This window comes from Polyodon spathula, chromosome 4, assembly GCF_017654505.1.
Source record: "Polyodon spathula isolate WHYD16114869_AA chromosome 4, ASM1765450v1, whole genome shotgun sequence".
NCBI classification, from domain to species: Eukaryota; Metazoa; Chordata; class Actinopteri; order Acipenseriformes; family Polyodontidae; genus Polyodon; species Polyodon spathula.
Window position 1 is genome coordinate 90940490 of NC_054537.1, and position 19781 is coordinate 90960270.

At 37.0% G+C, this 19781-nt stretch overlaps 2 protein-coding genes across 2 annotated transcripts in view; one reads left to right on the top strand and one right to left on the bottom strand.

Moving 5' to 3' along the window:
• Positions 1-2446, bottom strand: part of npvf (neuropeptide VF precursor) — a 2590-nt gene extending 144 nt beyond the window's left edge. Inside the window, exons 1-3 of the mRNA XM_041249007.1 lie at positions 2292-2446; positions 1132-1544; positions 1-12 (exon numbers count right to left, since the gene is read on the bottom strand). The exon at positions 1-12 is cut by the window's left edge and continues 144 nt beyond it. Of these exons, the coding sequence (XP_041104941.1) occupies positions 1-12; positions 1132-1544; positions 2292-2435 (569 nt within the window). The 5' untranslated portion in view covers positions 2436-2446. The remainder of the gene's footprint in view (positions 13-1131; positions 1545-2291) is intronic.
• Positions 2447-8862: 6416 nt separating this feature from the next.
• The window catches only part of pde11al (phosphodiesterase 11a, like), a 31018-nt gene continuing 20099 nt past the window's right edge, over positions 8863-19781 (top strand). The window contains 6 exon segments of the mRNA XM_041246775.1: positions 8863-8919; positions 9998-10156; positions 10407-10587; positions 10590-10925; positions 10928-11108; positions 11110-11146. Coding sequence (XP_041102709.1) covers positions 8863-8919; positions 9998-10156; positions 10407-10587; positions 10590-10925; positions 10928-11108; positions 11110-11146 — 951 coding nt within the window.

Genomic DNA, 19781 nt, shown 5'->3' on the forward strand with positions numbered 1-19781 from the left:
TCCTGCAGTTCTCTGAAAGAAAGAGAAATGGAAGTACATTGATTATTGTTATTTTCTGACGTGGCTCTATTATAACTAGGAACACTATTTATATTGTGTTTAGCTAACATTCTAGTAATTAAAACAGGCCTGGAAAAGGTTAAGTTTTAGATCAGGGCCTCTCAAACTGGGTCCTGGGGCAACCTTGTGGCTGCTGGTTTTCATTCCAACCGACCTCTCAGTTATTTAATTGAACTGATAATTTTCTTAATTAGACCTTTTTACTTGTTTTCAGCTCTTGAAGAGTTGCATATTTTAAGTTAGCTGTAACATTTGATGAGTAACTTGATTTGCAACTTTTTAAGAGCTGAAAACAAGTAGAAACGTCTAATTAAACAAATTATTAGTTCAATTAAGGGTCTGGTTAAGTAATTGAGAGTTCAGTTAGAGTGAAAACCAACAGCCACAGGGGGTCCCCAGGATCGAGTTTGAGAAGCCCTGCTGACATCTATTTGGACGACAACCATGACAAGAGATAGGAGCCTGTCATTTCGTGTGTGATTGACGAAGAAAACACCAAAGATGTATATGTGATATGACTAATATTATATATATCTATATATATATATATATATATTATATATATATATATATTATATATATATTATATCGATATATATATATATAATAATTTATAAGTCATAGTTATCAGTTAAAAATCAAAATGAAAAAATCTTGTTCACTGCTTGCTAGGTTTTAGATATATACATAGATTGTTTTTATGTGCAAATGTGATAATATAGTCTTGTTGTCTTTAGTGAATGTGACTCCAGTATGAAACACAAACTGTCAGAGAATTTTAACTTGTCTGTTTTAGGAAAGGTACAATCAATATTGTTTAGTATAGCAAAAACATGACACGAGTTTTTTTCTGTGTCCCTATAAAAAACACACAGTATATAGTAGTTAAATACACTTATATTTATGTGAATTTTATTCGTTGTATTGTATGTAACATATATATATATATATATATATATATATTATATCTATATTATAATATATACTATATAGTTTATTACTTGACACTCATGGGGTGGTATCTAACTACATCTGTAGCTTTCATTTCTAACGCAGTGCTCATTCCCATACCTGCTTGCCAGCAGTGACTTGCCAAACCTGAGGGGGAATATAGCTATGTAGTGAGATGGTTTCTTGCCAGATTGAGATCTGCCGAACCTCTGTGGCAGGGTGGCAGAAGGCTGAGTTCTTCCGAATCTCTGGGGAAAGTTTGACTGTGGCTGGAGAAAGGTGCTGAGAGGCTGTGACCTGCCATTGCGAAGGGACAGATTGAGAGCTGCCTTCTGGGTTCTCTCTATCGTCTCCTCCATGGCTCTGCCGAACCTCAGGGGCAAATTTGCTTTTGTGGAGATGTCTCTGGGCTTTGGGGGTCTCAGTGATATCATGACAGGCTTGCTGATTTTATAGATGGTGGACGGTACAACATCTTTGAATTCATCTATATCAAGACTCCTCCCTTCTTTAGCCACAGCTTCCTGACTGGCCTGGAAAAAACATTAGTTGGTAATTTCTTCATTACATTGTTTTTAGCAGATGCAAGGTAGTTTAAAGTGATTTTAGCTAATACATCATTCCATTAATTGTATTTGTCGTGCACTTACATTCGCTGTATAGGTCTCTTATGAAAGTGCAATCTTTGAATTAAATACTTGTTATTTTAGACATGTATTTTTATTCTAAAACATGATATCTGCTAAACATTATTTTAAAGAAATCTCTGTTTGAAAGCAATGTTTTTACCCTGGCAACCCCTTCAATGCTTGATTTCTGTCATTCACCAAATGCTTTCATCCACTTCATGCTCTGACCCAGAAGACACTGCTCAGGTGAAATTACCAGTGTATGAGAATTCCAAAGAGCAAGGCATGGCAATTGGAAGCTGTCTTTAATCTAATGCAATATCAGATATCATGTTTTAAAATGAAAATGCATGCTGATCTTTCAAAATCACTTAAAACACACACGGACATATGGAATTTGCATATGTGCTGATAGACACTTAGTACAAAATATCTTTATAATTAAATTTTAAATACAGTTGACCTACTAAAGAATCAGCAATAAAGGTGCAGCTTCCAGATTGAAAATATTTCTATCTATGCCAGGGTGCTTCTTTCCAGTTAACTGGATATGATAGGGATCACACGACTTTACAGCTTGAAGCAACTATAGCCATACAACATCTGAACAAGTGTAAAGTGGTATAAAGCTGTTAAAAAGGGAAGGATTACCTGTAGATTGTATTGTTCTTCATTGCTCTCTGGGTTTTCACTAACAGAAAGAAAAAACCCTTCAGCATCCTGAGCAGGAACATGCTGCCAGGCTAAAGCAGTCAGAATCAACAGGGCATGCCAACAGGCAGCTGAGTGCTTCATTCTGTCCTCTACTGGTCTCACAGGACTAAGAAACAGAAACTGGTGGAATCAGAGACTTGCCTCACATCCACACAAGCTGGGCTTACTTATAGGATTCTGAACAAACAAAACATGACGTCTGAGTAATTTTCAGAATGTAGCATTAATTAATAAGTATTAGAACAAAACACATTTCAAATACTTTCTGTGAAGGTTTTGAAAAACATTAGCTTTAGCTTTACAAATGCCCTGGCTAATTACAATTATACAGCTCATTAGGTGACTATAGTGACTGGACAAGGAGGAAAAAAAGCTGTTTAACGAACTCAAAATAATGGTCTTTAATGTACATTTTTAAGTGTGTCTCAACCAGAATGTACTGTCATCTATACAATAGTGAGTCATCATGATTTTACAATCTAACCACAACAGATTTGTGTTGTTTCAATGTAAGAATAATTTACATTCTAATTTATTTGTATGTTTTGGAGTCAGAACTTTAACATCAAAAGCAACATTGTTGAAATTTAACAGTAGCTAATCGATATATATACTATATAGTATATATATATATATATATATATATATATATATATATATATATATATATATATATATATACACACACACACACACACACACACACACACACACACACACACATACACACACTGTATATGGTGTCTGTGTGCTGTGCAAACTGTATATCTGTCTTAAAGGAATTACAAACAGTCCAAAACAGTTTTATGAATATCAAATATCTTTTTTTTTTTTTTTTACGAACAGTAATACAGTTCACTGGTTTGATAAATGTTCTTGTTTTTACAGGTACATAAATCTGTCATGATATTCCACTTATTTAATAAAAGACACAGTATTTGGTTTTATTGTTTTATGTTTACATTTGTGGATATGATGCTTTGCCTGTCTGAAATAATCCAAATGATTTTTAAAGAAGGAGAAGTGGAAGATGACATCATGAACATGAAGGGTTAGTGGAGTGGAACGCTTGTCAGACAGAGAGCTTGAAAGGTCTTTCCAAAAACAACAAGTTACCTCACATCAGTAAAACAAGTATTCATCAGAGTCCTCAGAACTGCGGCAAAAAAGGCACAGAGGGGGAATATTGAGAAAGTATTGGCCTCTCTTCGGTAAATCATGTGTAGAATATTGAAATGGATTGCCTTGGCTTTATTAAGAACTGAGAATTTAAAAGGAGATGTCCAGGCTTCCTTAAAATGTATATCCTTTGGTATATCCAAGATGTCATGCCACTATTTGCTTATGTTATTACTTTTGCCAAAGTATGTTCTTATGAAATGATTGTTGTATTAAACAGACTGCAACATTACCCCCTCTATTCTAGGTTACATTTTCTTGATCATGTTGTAGCTTGTAGCATTATAACATATTTCAACATTTCTTAGCAGCCTCAATAGCTTTCTTAATCGTTCCTTATTCCTTTTGATATAAGGTGGCTTTAGTCTTTTCTATTAGGCTTTATATTAAATTCTACTCAATATCCAAAATATCAGTGATGTTTGTAATGCCTGAATTAAATCAGTTATTAAAGAAAAACAGATTTCTTAGTTACAATGTTTTTCTTATTCCAAATTATAATTTGTAAAAAATATATAGCTAATAGCATCCATACATCAAAACAGACTTTAAAAGTTATTGTTGCAAACAAATTGCCCATCACACATTTCAATTGCCTCGATCTATATCAAATATGCAGTCTTTAAAGATATGGTATAGCAAATACATACTTCCGTTATACTGTCATGATCATTTCACCTGGAGAGTAAAACTGATAATCTCATTTAACACCCTTTTTCTTGTTAATAACCACCTGGCTGATTTCTGTAAACCAATGACTTACATGCTTGGCAGTCATTGACATTCATTGACTCAGTGTATTTGAGTATGTGTACATACAGTACACAAGAACACCACAAACTTGCATATTTTGTGGATTACTGCCAATGAGAGTTTTAAAACTGGTGTTTGGCACCCTCTTATGGTAACCAGCAGTAACAACAGTCTCATAGCCTCTTCAGAGCATGATTAAGTTTGTCTCCAGACTTAACAGGGAGTTCAACTACTGTATTGTAATCAGCTGTACAGTATGTTTGCATTCAGTAAGGTGGTATGGAAACTTGAAAGATTCCTCACTTCCTTAGACACAGGCACTGCATCAGTAACACCTGCTTTTTTACAGATCAGCTGATGAAGTATTTCAACAGCTGAGCTAGAAGGTTTGTCTAAGTATTTTCAGTGTGACATTCTAGTAAGTCTGTAATAAATTACCATTAGGCATCAATGTTATAATAATAATAATAATAATAATAATAATAATAATAATAATAATAATAATACCATATTACCTTGCTTTACATTATTTTAAATTAATTTTAATGGGGCGGTAATTAATTCATTCATATTTTTTAATGGGGCGGTAATGTTTCTATACTGATTTAACCTTAAACCTTAACCCTAACCCTAACCCTAACCCTAACCCTAACCCTAACCCTAACCCTAACCCTAACCCTAACCCTAACCCTAACCCTAACCCTAACCCTAACCCTAACCCTAACCCTAACCCTAACCCTAACCCTAAACCCTAACCCTAACCCTAACCCTAACCCTAACCCTAACCCTAACCCTAACCCTAACCCCCTAACCCTAACCCTAACCCTAACCCTAACCCTAACCCTAACCCTAACCCTAACCCTAACCCTAACCCTAACCCTAACCCTAACCCTAACCCTAACCCTAACCCTAACCCTAACCCTAACCCTAACCCTAACCCTAACCCTAACCCTAACCCTAACCCTAACCCTAACCCTAACCCTAACCCTAACCCTAACCCTAACCCTAATTCTAACCCTAACCCTAATTCTAACCCTAACCCTAACCCTAACCCTAACCCTAACCCTGTGTGACAGCTCAGATTCAAACTCTGCTGTTTACCAATTATTTGTGACATTTGATGTCCTCCACTGACAAGGAGCATGTGATGAAAGATCAATATTAATTAACGATATGCCCGGAAAGCTTTTTTTTTTTTTTTTTTTTTTTTTTTTATGTTATCGCCTCTTTTTAGAGCCACCTTGTACTGCTTTCACAAAACCACAACTGAGCATTGCAAAGACTGTGTATCATTAGACTGTCAGTAGTACATGTTTAAAAAATAAATCCTATAATTTGAATCTGTACTGTATGTTTTATTTTAAACTTGTGCTCTCCAGGATATAACCCTTGAGATACACAATATCATTCACAAGGGTATCTTTCATGCTAAACATTACAACAAATACATACACAATATAAAAACAATATAAAAACAACTAATCAAACTAATTCACTAATTCATCAGAGCGTGTAGACAATATGTTGAAACGTGTAAGCTTTTTATTTTTACCTTGTTTTTAATAAAATATGAATAATTGAGAGACATATTTTGCTAAATAAAACCTTAATGTGACACAAATAACAGGCATGCTTTCAAATGACTAAATTGACATGTTTTATGTTTCTACACACACAATGTGAGAATGCCCGTATAGCTGCATGGTAGCAGCATGTCATTTCCAACGCATTGTTTAGTGCAAATTTAGTGTACATTTTTCTGTGATTTGGGCCACTGTATCATGCCTGATGCTGGTTTCAATATACTGAATATGTCTACAGGCTTAAGAAAGCGTATGAATGAGAGGAGCCCATTCGTCTCATCTCAGCTCGTCCGGTCCCTAGTAGCTGATTGATCTCAGGACTTTGTCAAGTTGAGTTTTACAGGATCCAAGTGATTCTGCCTCAATAACTGGCCAGGTAGCCCATTCCGTACTCTCACCACTCTCTGTGAAGGCGTGTCTCCTTCCCTCTGTTTTAACTCCATTTAAATTCCACCTGTTCCTGTGTTCTGTACTGCACTTAAAGCAATAGTATAAGTTAACTATGGCTGGGTTTACATGCACGTGAAAATCGACTTTACAGTCATGACTGTGTGATGTCACATGAATATACTATGAACCAGCAAAAGGACGTCCTTTTTGGCAATGCAACTTTAAGGGCTGGGTCAATCGCTTTCTCACGATAAAAACAGCTGAATAAACACTTCAGTCATATCTTCTTTGTTCCAAGCTAAATAGATTCAGTTCTTTCAGGCTTTCTTCATAGCTCAGTCCTTTAAGGCTTGTTAGGATTAGTCTGGTTGCTGTTCTTTGGACTCTCATGTCCCTTTGGCATTGTGGTGACCAGGCTTGATTCATCATTATCTGTTTGCCATTTCGGAAACACTTGTTACACTGTCATGCCCTTTGTGAAGTCACTGAGATCATTCCGGTTTCATGCGATTGTTGCTGAATAGTTGCACACAGCTCTAACACAGTTTATATAGGTCTAGTGGACCAGATGACACATCACATTTATTTGCATAGATCCAGTCATTATAGTTAACAAACGTGCACAATATTCTTTGGAGAAAACACCTTGACAAGTCTGGCACAGTGACATTGGATGTATAGTCCGGAAGCTGCGTCCTATACTCATGTTCAATTTTACACTAAATGATTATTTCTGGGTGAATGTTCAGTAGATTTTTCACAGTCTAATCTTCTACCCTTGCTGCTTCCTCAGCAATCAGGCATGTTTGACTTACATTACCTAAGGTCGTTAAAAACAAACAAACAAAAAATAGCTTTATGGACTTTGTCACTGAAATAAAAACGAACATTAAAAACTAACTACCACCTGCAGCAGCAGATGAAATGAAACAAGGACAGAGCTCTCTCACATAACCTGATTAGCTGACTGACCACCATACCATCATTAGATAACTGTATCTAACAGCAACCCAAAATGAGCTCTATTATAACCATGGTCCAGGGTGTAGACAGCAAAGCTAATTGATTCATTTCAGGAGTGAGGAGTTAATGCTCACATATACAGCTAGGCCTAAATAAAAACTCTGACCTATATGCACATGTTAATGTTGCCTTTTGCACTCAACCAGTTTTTTTTTTGTTAAACACAGATTTAATGCATTATGTATAAATATATCTATAAAACGTGTACTTTCTTTTATACTTACAGGTTGTAAGCTGTTTTCGAACAAAGTGTAATGCTCTGGGATTTATTTCTTTTTTTTTTTGAAGGGAAGTGGGATTGTTCTTTTTTTTTCTTTACCAAAGTACAGTAATGTATTTTTCTTGAACTGTTTTTACTGGTGTCCAGTGAAATTGTGAATTATACTTTGTTTTTTGGACTGGTCAAGGGGCTGATTCAGCCATATTTTGGGACTGCTACACTGCTTTTAAGTTTTGACCATTTTTTTTTTTATTTTATTTAAACTGTCTGTGTTTTTAACAGGATATTTTGTGACTTTTTTAGAAGAAGGAGGATTCCAAGTAGTTTTTTTGTTTGCTGTGGATTTTCACCTTGTGGTATTAGAGTCACACTTTTTTTTTTTGCATGATCTAAATTTTGCAAGTTGTTTTTGATTAGTTATAGTTTTTGCATGTTAATTTTTTTTAACTTTAATGCTATTTTGTGTATTATTATTGTTGCACACTACTTGTAAAACCCCCATTCTTCTGCTTAATTGTGATAGTAGTGCCACCTGTAGGATCTTTCTGTAAACAATTTTATTTAAATTGCCTTCCACTACTCTTCACACTGAGAGCCCTTAGTATTCTACCTTAGACGCCTCATTTCTGTAGAAAATAAAGATAATTTGTTTGGTAACCCTGTGTTGTTTGTCCTCTGTATACAGTATACTACTACTGTCTGGGATTTCCAAAGAACCTTGGGTATTTAGTCAATTTAAGTTCTCCAACCTCGTTATAAATTGAATTGGCATAGACGGCTACATTTTACCCCCATTTAATAATTATTGGAGGTGTTGCATAATTTGGCTCAGTCGGCAGGACCCAGAATTTTTTGCAGTGGTGTAAGGTGTATTGTATGCAATGTAAGAGGCTCCGGGTGCCTCATCCCCAGTGACAATGTTACCCTATTTTATGGGTGCCCCATGGGTCCCAAAATTTAAAGGGGAGGGGGGGGGGGGCATAGAAAGTGTATCAGGATTAACTGAATTGGGAGAGAATTTAAAATTCATGTTTTGGAATTCATAAGATCCCAGAAGTTAATCAAATAGATATGGTTTTGGGTAGTTTAGAGGGTGAAGCTAAGAGGGAAATCTTTTTTACCTTTAGAGTCCCGTGCCACAACAAAAGCAGTATTTGACAAATAGAAAGAGTTGTATGGTGATAGAACCCCTGCTTCGACTCTATGCTCCCTGTTCTTTGGTTGCAGACAGAAGACCGAAGAGACTGTGACTCTGTTCTTTGTCTACAAGAGCTAATGAAGAGGATGAAGTCCAAAGGTCCTGGAACGATTGGGAAAGAAGATAATCTGTTGAGGGACCAGTTTGTGGATGGCTTGAAGGATGGATTGTGAATTCCAGATGAAGTTGCTGCTGGAGGAAGGTCTTAACTTCACAGCAGTAAAGAGGGAAGGCATTCTACCCTCCAGATCTGTCCAGAGGAATATTGCAGGAACTTTGTACTGAAATTCATAGGTTAATGGTTTAGCCATCCCATACATGGGTTATGTAGTGACTGTGACCCTACCAAGGTGAGGTGTTAAATACCGAGCATCAAAAGAAACTTATCACTATTATAACACATTTATTTTTGAAAAAAAATAAGGTATATAAATGATGGACATTTGGTTTCTTTTTAATCACTTGATCATTCATCCTTGACGATGACATGCTTGAGTGACAATGACTGAAGCATATGCACTTAATTACCTTATTAGTGAGATAGTTGACTGGACACGGGATATGGAGTGATTTCAGCTGCTGAATTGCAAGCTTGAATAAAAGCAATAAAAAAAATCACATAAAAAAAGACAATATGCCATGTCTGTCAAGAGAGCAGAACCTTCGTGCAATCAGCATGTTGGAGGCTGGACTAAGGCAGTGTACTGTGGCTCGTCGTCTTGGGATCTCACACCAGCAATTTCAAACCTGGCGAGATGCTATACCAGACACACTCTGTCAATGACAGGCCACGAACTGGGAGACGAAGAGTCACAACACCTGTCCAAGATCGACAGATTATTTTGCAGCATCTTCTTGATATCAGTTGTTAATCAGCGCAATAAAAAGTCACTGCACCTGCTCTTAAACGGAGTTTGTCATTTTTTGATCACATCTAGTGAATTTTATCCAAATATAAGTGATAAGTTTCTTTTGATGCTCAGTATAGTTAAAGACTCTTGCCTTTCTTCTCTTCCTGGATTATTGGGAATTAATGTTTTTGGGCAGTGTTGGGAGACCTTGTTTCAGGCTAGAAAATGCATCCCATGTTGCCCTAATTCTAATGAAGACAGCAGGCAGTGAATTGTTGGTGTGGGGCTGTACAAAGACTGGTCTGGATGGGAGGGATTACGATTATATGATTGAATCAGTGTTTAAAGAAGGGGCTGTGATGGTGGCCTGTTCTTTGTGTAGTATCCACCAAGGCAATGTTACTATAAGAATTAAGAATGTTTCTAAAACCCCCATCTTTTTGCAGTGTTATCAAAAGTTGGGAGAAGCCTTTTTGCCAGATGATGTCTTTGATGATCAGATTGAGATGGTACCAGTGGGAGAAACTATAGTGGATGTCCGCCTACAGCAGGTTGCTGGCAATAACCCCTCTGGAGAACCAGATCCTCTGTTAAAGGGAGATATGGTGGAGACAGAGTTGATCGGAGGACAGAGACAACAGTGGGGAGAATTGCTTTCTAAGTATAGGGCTGCACTAATACATAAATAATTATGTGATATTTAATACATAAATATCACATGTACACATTAGCCTGCAGTTTGTAGAGGTATTTTAAGAACTGTGGTACAAAACGGTTTCTAAAGGTGTTAAGAACTAGCGAACGATGCCTAACCAAGGAGCAGACATTTAATTTTTTTTTTTTTTTTTTGTCAAGATTAATATCGTGACTGCCTGGAACTTTTCAGGCGTGGAGGCTTTCTAGCATTGCCACCCGGATCTTTTTAAGCAGTACCTATTTCAAAAGGGAAAATGCAATGTGGTGAGCAAGTGACTCAAAGAACAACAGCCACCCAAAGTACCAATGGAAGAAGAACTGAGCCCTTCCTGGACAGCTAAGGGGACTGATTACATAGATGAACATCATCCATGTAGCTGTGGAGGAATTTTACTCGCTCCAGAACTATGACATCCCACAGGACATACGATGAGCATGTTAACCTCAGTGCTCACGATTCCTAGTCTAGCATGAGGAGAGCCCTCCTTAGGAAAGCCAGCTCCTTACCCCCAACAACTGCACACATTCTGAGCACTTTGCTGGAGTCCTGGGTCAGTTTGCCTTCGTATGCTTCCAGTGCCATTGATATCTAATACCAGCTGAAGGAGTCCAATGAAAGGGATTTTATCCTGGAGCTGGTCAAGGGCATTTCTAATGACCTGGACATGACCAGCCTCAGTTGTGTGTGTATTATAACGCAGACAGGTGTTCCCTGTTCATGGCGGAGGGCCCACCCCATAAGAGAACACTGGTGTCCAAGTTTTTTGATGACCATTCTGACACCATAGTGCTCCACTCTTCCAGTATGGAGAATGCCACCGAAGTGCAGGTTCCCTGGGGTAAGGGGATTATTGAATATGTAACATGGTAAGACAGTTAACACCCCAAATGCTTATGAGGTAAGTGAGTTGCAGTATCCTTGGCCCTTGAAAATGTTGCATATACTATATACCTGGTCCATTATCTGTGTTTTTTTTTGGTTATTATTATTATTATTGTATTTATTATTATGTTTTTATGCACACATAATCCAGGTACAACATTCTTTAGACATAATGAATACAAAAATGATAAAGCAGTATCATTAATTAATTATACTTATAAAATATCTTCATTGTATGAAGCTATTACAAAGTGCATTTTAATGATCTACACAGTGACTGGTCTTAATCTCCCTGCCATTCAGTCCATTCAGCACATCAATGTGCATACCAAGTCTGGCTATTAAAAACAGTCATGTCAAAGATTTGCTAGCTTCATTCCACCTCTTACAAGCCCACATCATTAGAACATAACTGCAGGCTTCCTCCAGTGCTAGGTACAGCATTTTGTTTTATGGAATGCAGTGACTCTTATTTGTGAAATGGGGCCTAATTTGTACGGGTTCTTCATTTGTTAGTAAATTGCAATGAGTATCTGAACTGTGAACTCTCACAGCCTCTGTAGTGAATATATTGTTTTGTTCTGGCCTAATGCACAACAATAAGTGTTTTCAATTGGCCTGTTACACACACATCTTGTATTAGTCATTCCAAATATCATCTGGTAGTCAATCTATTTTGGAGTTTTAAATGCTCTGCCACTGTGCTGCCCAGGATTTTACATTTATTCAAGTTTTTACTCAAACAGGTATTACAGCAATAAAAAAAGATTTAAAAAAAAACTTTAATTCTTAGTGAAATATACAGTCTTTACTAAAACACTGTCGATCTTACTCAGGCTAACTTCAGTGTGGAATTCTCTGCAGTGGCATCTCTGAATTGCTCACTCTCACAGAGACGGCCGAAGTGGGCAGCGTCAGAACCAGGAAATTAATACACAAACAGGACGGATGAAATGAAATGATGATGGCGCTTGCTTGCACCGGTTTATTGCAAAATAAAAGGGTTTAACAAACAAACAGAACACGGCACTTTATGCCAAAATAAATAGACAAACAAAAACGGACTATACTTAACAAAACACGGTGCACGGACAGACACACTAACAAACACGGTGAGCAGATAAATACAAGTATCGTGCTGGTCCCATCAACACGCTATAGCAATTGATATTTTAACTCTCCCCTCTCTCCTGTTCTCCACTCACCGAACACCCAAGCACGAGCATGTGAAAACGTGCATCTATATATACTGTTGTGCCGGGATTCAATTACTAATTAATTATTCACTTGAATCCCAGCACGTGAATTAATTATGTGCAACCTCGTGCTCACATTTTAAGTACTTTAAATGTACGTGAAGTGATGTACAATCCTGTGCCTAAATACAAATATACATTTTAAACACTTGTGTTACTGACCCGTTTATATCACGTGTACCAATGACTATACACCAACATTTAACAAACCACACGCAACATAACAGATAATATACACAGGGGCGGGCACTTTGTCACACTCACTTACTAATATTGCAATTTATTAGATTGTAGAAGTAGGTCGGCGCCTTTCGGAACACTGATCGACACACTCCCAGGTTGTAGCTCAAGCACAAAAGAAGGGGTAGAAATAGTTCAAACTGTATTTGCCATTAAAAGTGTAAATAGAGGGCAGATTATTAAACTGCATAGTCTATGAAAAGGTATATTTCAAAAATATGAAGGCCATCAAACCGCATTTTGTTTCATCAATAAATGTCTTCTATATAGAGTCAACTGGATAGCCATTCACTAGCGTCAGTCTTCATGTCTCAAATTTCATGGTATTGCTTGAAAGTGAATCGATTATGATAATTAGTAAGTATAAAGTGAGATGGGAAAATGTAAATAGCATCATGAGAGGTTTCCATAATTAGATGCTTCATATTTGGATTTGTATTGACTTCTTACTTACTTACAATTAGTGGAGTTGTGCATGCTTTGCAATTATTCATCTAAGATAATAGTTCAAATTCTGGGAAAAAATTACCCTTTTTTTGTGCACCTTTTAAGAAAAAGGTTTCTATAGCAACTTGTTGTAGCAGTTTAGAGATATCTATATGGAAGGTGCCAGTTGCTTAGAAACCAGTATGCAATGCTCGGTCTGCCAAATTAATACATACATACGTACATACGTGCACATATGTATTGTTAATGAACCGGTATTGAAGGAAACACATAACAGTACTATAATGATAAAAAAGGAAACGGGATTGAAGCTAATTTAGTTGCAGTCTTCTGGGCTCTTTGTTTGAAATCCTTATTAGCAATTCCAGCTCTGCTGTGAAGTTATGAGTAGTGACAGCTCCTGCTCTCAAGATTTGCTGCACTGTGCTCAGACCAGGAGCCTGTACACATATTATTAATGAATTATATTTAAATGTTGAGATTTGTTTATTTTGCTAGAACCACAGAGGATACATTCCATATGGGTATGGTGTCAGAATTCTTAGTCGTTCTTAGAGCTAGTTACAACATTTTCTATATATATATTGTTCTTATTTGTGGCAAGACTATAAACAGGGATGCTTTGAGTCTATGGGGTTACTACTGGGAGCTGTTCATGAAGCTACAGAGAAGGAACTATTTATTTATTAGAAGCCAGACTGCTTAAATGTTTGACTCCAAGTCATTTAAGAAACGTTATAGTGGGTAGTTATGAAACCCAGGATTAGGTGCATGACTATTGTAAGTTTATTATCCTATATTAGATAATATATTAATTCCATCAAGATGTTGAAGTAGTTTATGGTAAATATGATTTCACAAAGTAACTCATGATAAATATGTCACAGCTACATTAATTCCAGATCAGCCACAAATAAGAATTGCAGGTTTATCCAACTAATAAAATTTTTTCATGAGATTACCACAAGGCACAATACACCTGACAAGAGAAGAGGATGCAGCTAATAAAAATCGAGTTACCTTACAAAAAGGATCCTGTTCTGTATTGTGTTCTCACCATTTCAAACCACTTTAAGCAAACCAGTCCCTAATTCCTGTAAACTATGATTATAATGTGTGTTAAAATATATGCTGTATATAATTAGGTCTATAGAAAATGCAAAAAAAAGTCTGTTTGGCAACATATGAGACTTTCTGTGCTGCATTTCTGTGCTAAGTTTAGAAAGTGCATTCTATCTTCACCATCAAATTAACCATTTCTGTGGTGCAAGGTTGTGTTTATCAAGAAAAAAAGTAGGTTGAGTTTGAACTTAATTAGTGTGCATAAAACACAGATCGATTTCCCTGCCAATTGCAGTCCTGTTTTCAGTATCATTAATGACACTCTTAGCCACTTCTCATGGGAAAGGATAGATTTTTCAGTCGATCAATAGTAAAACAATTTATCAATGACTGGCCTTTAAAAAAGATATACTGCTGTGGTACTGTTTGACATGGGAACAGTTTAAAAAGTTAAGAGAAGTAAATTATATAGTCATGGACCAAATACCTTGCTAATTTACAACAATGAGTAGTACTGTACATCAACTAAGCTGGCAGCCATAACTAAACCATCACTCCGTTAATGACAAAATGTTGCTGAACTGAGGTCATTGCTCTGCCAGACAGTCCTTGCTACTAAGTGTTTATTCTGACCCTGAGTAAAATACAGATTTTTTTTATATTTAAACTAGTGCAATGGCAAATATTCAAATTATTGAACAAATACTACTACTAAGATTACTGGGGAGGGTCTCTTTGACTGCGGAGCAATCTTCAGGGCCCTGGTCTGGTCCCGGGTTAATTTGGAGCACGCCCACGCAGTTCGCTGGCAACATGACGGCCTTTGTCGACCAGTGGGCTCTGGGTGGCATGCTCTGTACCACCTCCCCCCCTTTTATTCTCAATATTTAATTTACAGATCCTCCTTTTGTAAGGATCATATTTTTGTGTATGTTTTGTTGGAAATAATTGGGAATTCATTGTCAGTAGTCAGGGTATATATTTTAGAGTATTGCATGTCATGTAATAGAAGGCACTGCCCAGCGGCAATGCTGGGAATCCGTGTTCATTTGTGATACTGTGCTAATGCATTGGAATGGGGCTCAGATACAATCTGTTAACACTGCTGACTATGGAATTAGATGATTCTGCACTACACTGACTATGCATTGCACTCATCAATAACCTCTCTCCTACATTTAAATGAATAGTATTATTTCATTTTAGAAGAGGAACAGACTGATAGTTGATATGCTATAATGAAATTGTATCATTATTATAAATTGGTTACATGCTGTTGTCTTCAGTCATGTTAAATATCATGTTTAAACCTGACATACAGTATTGTGCAAATGTTTGACCATCTATCAATATTGCTTTTTTTCTCATAGAAAAAATAAATCTTTCAAAATTAAGTTAAAAGCAAGTAGTCATGATAACACTAAAGGCTCTAAAGTTAGACACACTAAGTGTGTGTGTGTCTGTGTGTGTGTGTGTGTGTATATATATGTGTGTGTGTATATATATATATGTGTGTGTGTGTGTGTGTGTGTGTGTGTGTGTGTATATATGTGTGTGTGTGTGTGTGTATATCTCTATATATATATATATATATATATATATGAGAGAGAGAGAGTGAAAGCCATGTCGGGATAGTTCTATCTTGGTGTAATGGCGAAGGCTTGGTGGGAACCGAGACCATGCAAATCACAAGGGAGTATCTTAAGCACTATGCAGTAGAAAAGCGTTAAACCTCATCTCACTGTCAGGAGTGAGAATCTGTAATTGCACAGCATGCCCGTGTTGTATCAAGCCCTAGAACTCGTTATACATCACATGCAATTTCAGAAAGTAGCCACAAGTTGGCAGAAAATAAATAACATTAACTTCATACTTTTATTTAGAGCCCCTTAGGACAGATTTGGTAACACATTTTTATTTTATTTATGCCATAATAGTAATATAGGAATATATATATATATATATATATATATATATATATATATATATATATATATATATATATATATATATATATACACATGGAGATATATATAATTTTGCATGTGAAGTGTTAACATCCATACTGTAACTATGTTTTTAAAATAATATAGATTTGGGGGGGGTAAAAATGGACGTGATTTAAGTATCCCAAAATGAATGTTCGGTTTAACGAAAGTCCTATACACTTTAGTTCAGTAAATCAAACTTAATGTTTTATTTAGCTTAGCATAGTAAAGGTGCCAAGCTGGGAAAGGTTCTACATTTTGCAGATCCCCAAGATATAGAGGGGAGTATTGTATCATCTCCTATTCTGTTTAAGCCCATGGGCATTATGCAGCTGCAATGTAAAGCTGTACTGCTATGCTTAGTCCAATAAACTATTTCTAAGTAATGATAGGGAGTGGGAAAAAAAATACATATCCCTAATTTTGATTTCTGGTGGTTGAATCTCCAGTGGAGATCAGTGACTTTGCACAACCAGGGCATAAACCTACTTTCTTACTTCACCCAGCATCCCACACAGCCGTGCCTTTACCAGGTGTGTCACTTGGGTCCCCTATGAAAATGAATTAAAACCTCACTAAACCAGTCTACAGATTCTTTGTGAACACCTTCTGTAGGGGGTTGAGGGTGCAGTTTAATTCATACACATTCAGTTTTTGCTCCCTTTATAAAAACTGCCTAAAAGGGTACCCTGGAGTGCCGATCTGTTTTGCATTTATTTGTGATTTTTTATTTTCATGGGTCAGCTTGACATCACCAAGTCATTAGACTTGAGGTCAGCTTGACATCACCAAGCCATTAGACTTGGTCAGCATGACATCACTAAATCTTTAGACTTGAGAGCAGCTTGACATCACCAAGCCATTAGACTTGAGGTCAGCTTGACATCACCAAGTCATTAGACTTGAGGTAAGCTTGATATCACCAAATCACTAAACTTGAGGTCAGTTTGATTCCATTAACAAACCCACTTACAACTGTTATTTGTTGTTTAAGATACAGTAACATGGTCCCTTATACCCAAACTTTTGGATGTGATAGACCTGCAAGCATGCGTATTATAATTGCACTTTGAAACAAATTGACAGATTGGTAGCTGCTGCACAGCCCTGTACTTTTCTTCTTGGGATTTCGTTTGGATGGGCTCTGAACACCCCCTGGTGTCTGTGTGCTTTACAGCTGCAGCAGTGTGTCGACCAGTTCCTTGGCAGTTTACCTGGATACTGTTTATTGAAGCTATATATAGAAATTTCAATAGGCAGGCCATAAAACAAACTGCAAAACTTTCCAGCTATCCACTTTCATCATATTGCACAGTATTGACTATATGGTCCAATTAGTCTGTGCTAATAATACTGCAGGAGACAGTATCAAAGATTGGATCTTTGTTGTGCTAAATTTGTAATTTAATGTCAGATTTAGAAGATTCGAATGAGAAAAGCAAAAGGAGAGGCCTCAGTAGTGTTTATTAATTTGTTGCATGAAGAAGTAATTTAAAATGCACTGAACAGTCAGGTTCACCCCCCAAAGTTCTAGGATTCTTTAGAGAACTGATTTGATCTTTCTACTCATCTTCAAATGCTTTGATCCAGGCTTTGAGATCCTAGTTAATTGGACTTGGGCTTCAAGTGAGATATATTTGATGGACTTTGACATGTCTTGCTGCATGTCTCACCCTATTTACCCTAGTGAGATTATCAGCTTAGAATTCTCCCTTTTGGGGGGGAGGGGGGGGTGAGGTTTCTGTGACCCCCTGAACTCTTTTCTTTTATTTACTTTTTTTCCCCCACAGCCTTCTACATCTCCACATTGGATTCCTCTTTCAAACTAAACACATCACAATTACTTTGAAAATAATTTAATACCTGTCTATAGGCAACAGGGCCTAACAGGAGAGCAGAACTGCTCTGGTTTTTAACACTTGAGAGAGACGCCTGTTACGTCATGTAGTGGTCCTGTCCATTTTTAAACTGTAGAAGTCATGCTCATCGAATGGAACTGAAATATTTTCCCTCATGTTTTCTTTTCAGTCTTATAAATAAACGAGTAATGTTGTAATACAATGGTGTGAAGTACTATATGTATGTACCCTATTTTGAAGGGAATACCTGCTCATACAGATTAGAAAAAAGGCAAACTTGGGTAAACAGTTGCATTTGCATAAGTATGGGACAAATACAGAACTACTGCACTTTCTTCTTCCTATGTGATAATGTAAAGTAGATTAGTATGAGTTCGGCCGGTCTACTAGAGCCAGTGCATCTGTTAAAATCACTTCCCTGGTGGTGCAGTGGTTAGAGAAAGGGGCTTGTTACCAGGTGGTTCCCAGCTCAGCCACTGACTCGCTGTGTGTGACCCTGATCAAGTCACTTAACCGTTCTATGCTCCATCCTTCGGATGAGATGTAAAACTGAGGTCCTATTGTAAGTGACGCTGCAGCAACAGTTGTGATGCATAGTTCACCCCCTAGTCTCTGTACTCTGCTTTAGATAAAAGTGTCTGCCAAATGACTAATTAATAATAATATACTTAAACCACATATTTCCCCCACATACAAGGTATCCTAGTAGATCTGCCCTGCATTATCTTAAACAAATATTGTTGAAAAATGTTAACTGAAATACTGAACTGCTATTTTGTTTTGTTTTTTGCTCTCAAGTGCTGCAGATGTATCTACCATTCTGCGGGATATCGATATCCAATATGAAGGTGAAAGCCATGTTGGGATAGATTGCTTTGGACTGTTGATGGATGGACAACGACACCTGTGCTTTCTGCCAGTTCTGTTGTCAACTCAACCCTTGTCTTCTTTCTATTCCTTAGGGATATTATCTTCAAGTATTGCTCATTCTTGTTAGACAGCTTTTTGAATCTTCCAGTCCTGGGTTTGTCAATTACAGGTGATGCTTCTCTGTACTTGTTGATTTATGCTTCGGATACCACACCTTGATATTAGGTACAGGTCCTCATAAAGGGGTCAGCGTGTATACAAGCGTGTTATGAAGGTAGTGAGGGTTCCTTTCTTTCTCCACCACAACCACAGGATTATAGAATGTCTATAGAAGTCCAGAGATACCAAAATACATTCTGCAATGTGTGTTATTGCAGATACTTTGTGTTATTGATCTTTATGGGGGTTTAACAAGTTTGCAGGCTTAAACTAAACACTTCCTCAGGGAGTTTTGTGCAAAACAAACTTGAATAGTTGATTTGAATTGTCTGCAAGCCTTCCCTAAACTGCAAAACCCGACCAACTTTCTGCAGCGTTGTGATGGATGCTGGATGCTGTTGGCTCTGATTGGGAAGCTGTCTGCATTAATCCCTATGTATCACTGACCAATCTGTCAGGGAGACTGACAACGAGCATCTTGTCCTGATCTGACCTGCACATTGTTCTAATATAAAGTTTAATATCTCGGCAATGTTTAGATTCAGCCAGTCGGGGAGAGTATTAGAATGTGCTTAATGTCCAGCTTGTAGTCTAAAGCACTGTGAAGGATTTATTTACACTACCATAGTGCTTCTATACACAGTTTGTGATACTGACAGTTCAAATTGTATTGAGAAAGCCTCACAAGGGAGTTAAACAGTAACATGGTCAGTTTTGTTTAAAGGCATGGGGTTATTCATCCTTATTTTTAAATTATGTAACAAATGTTT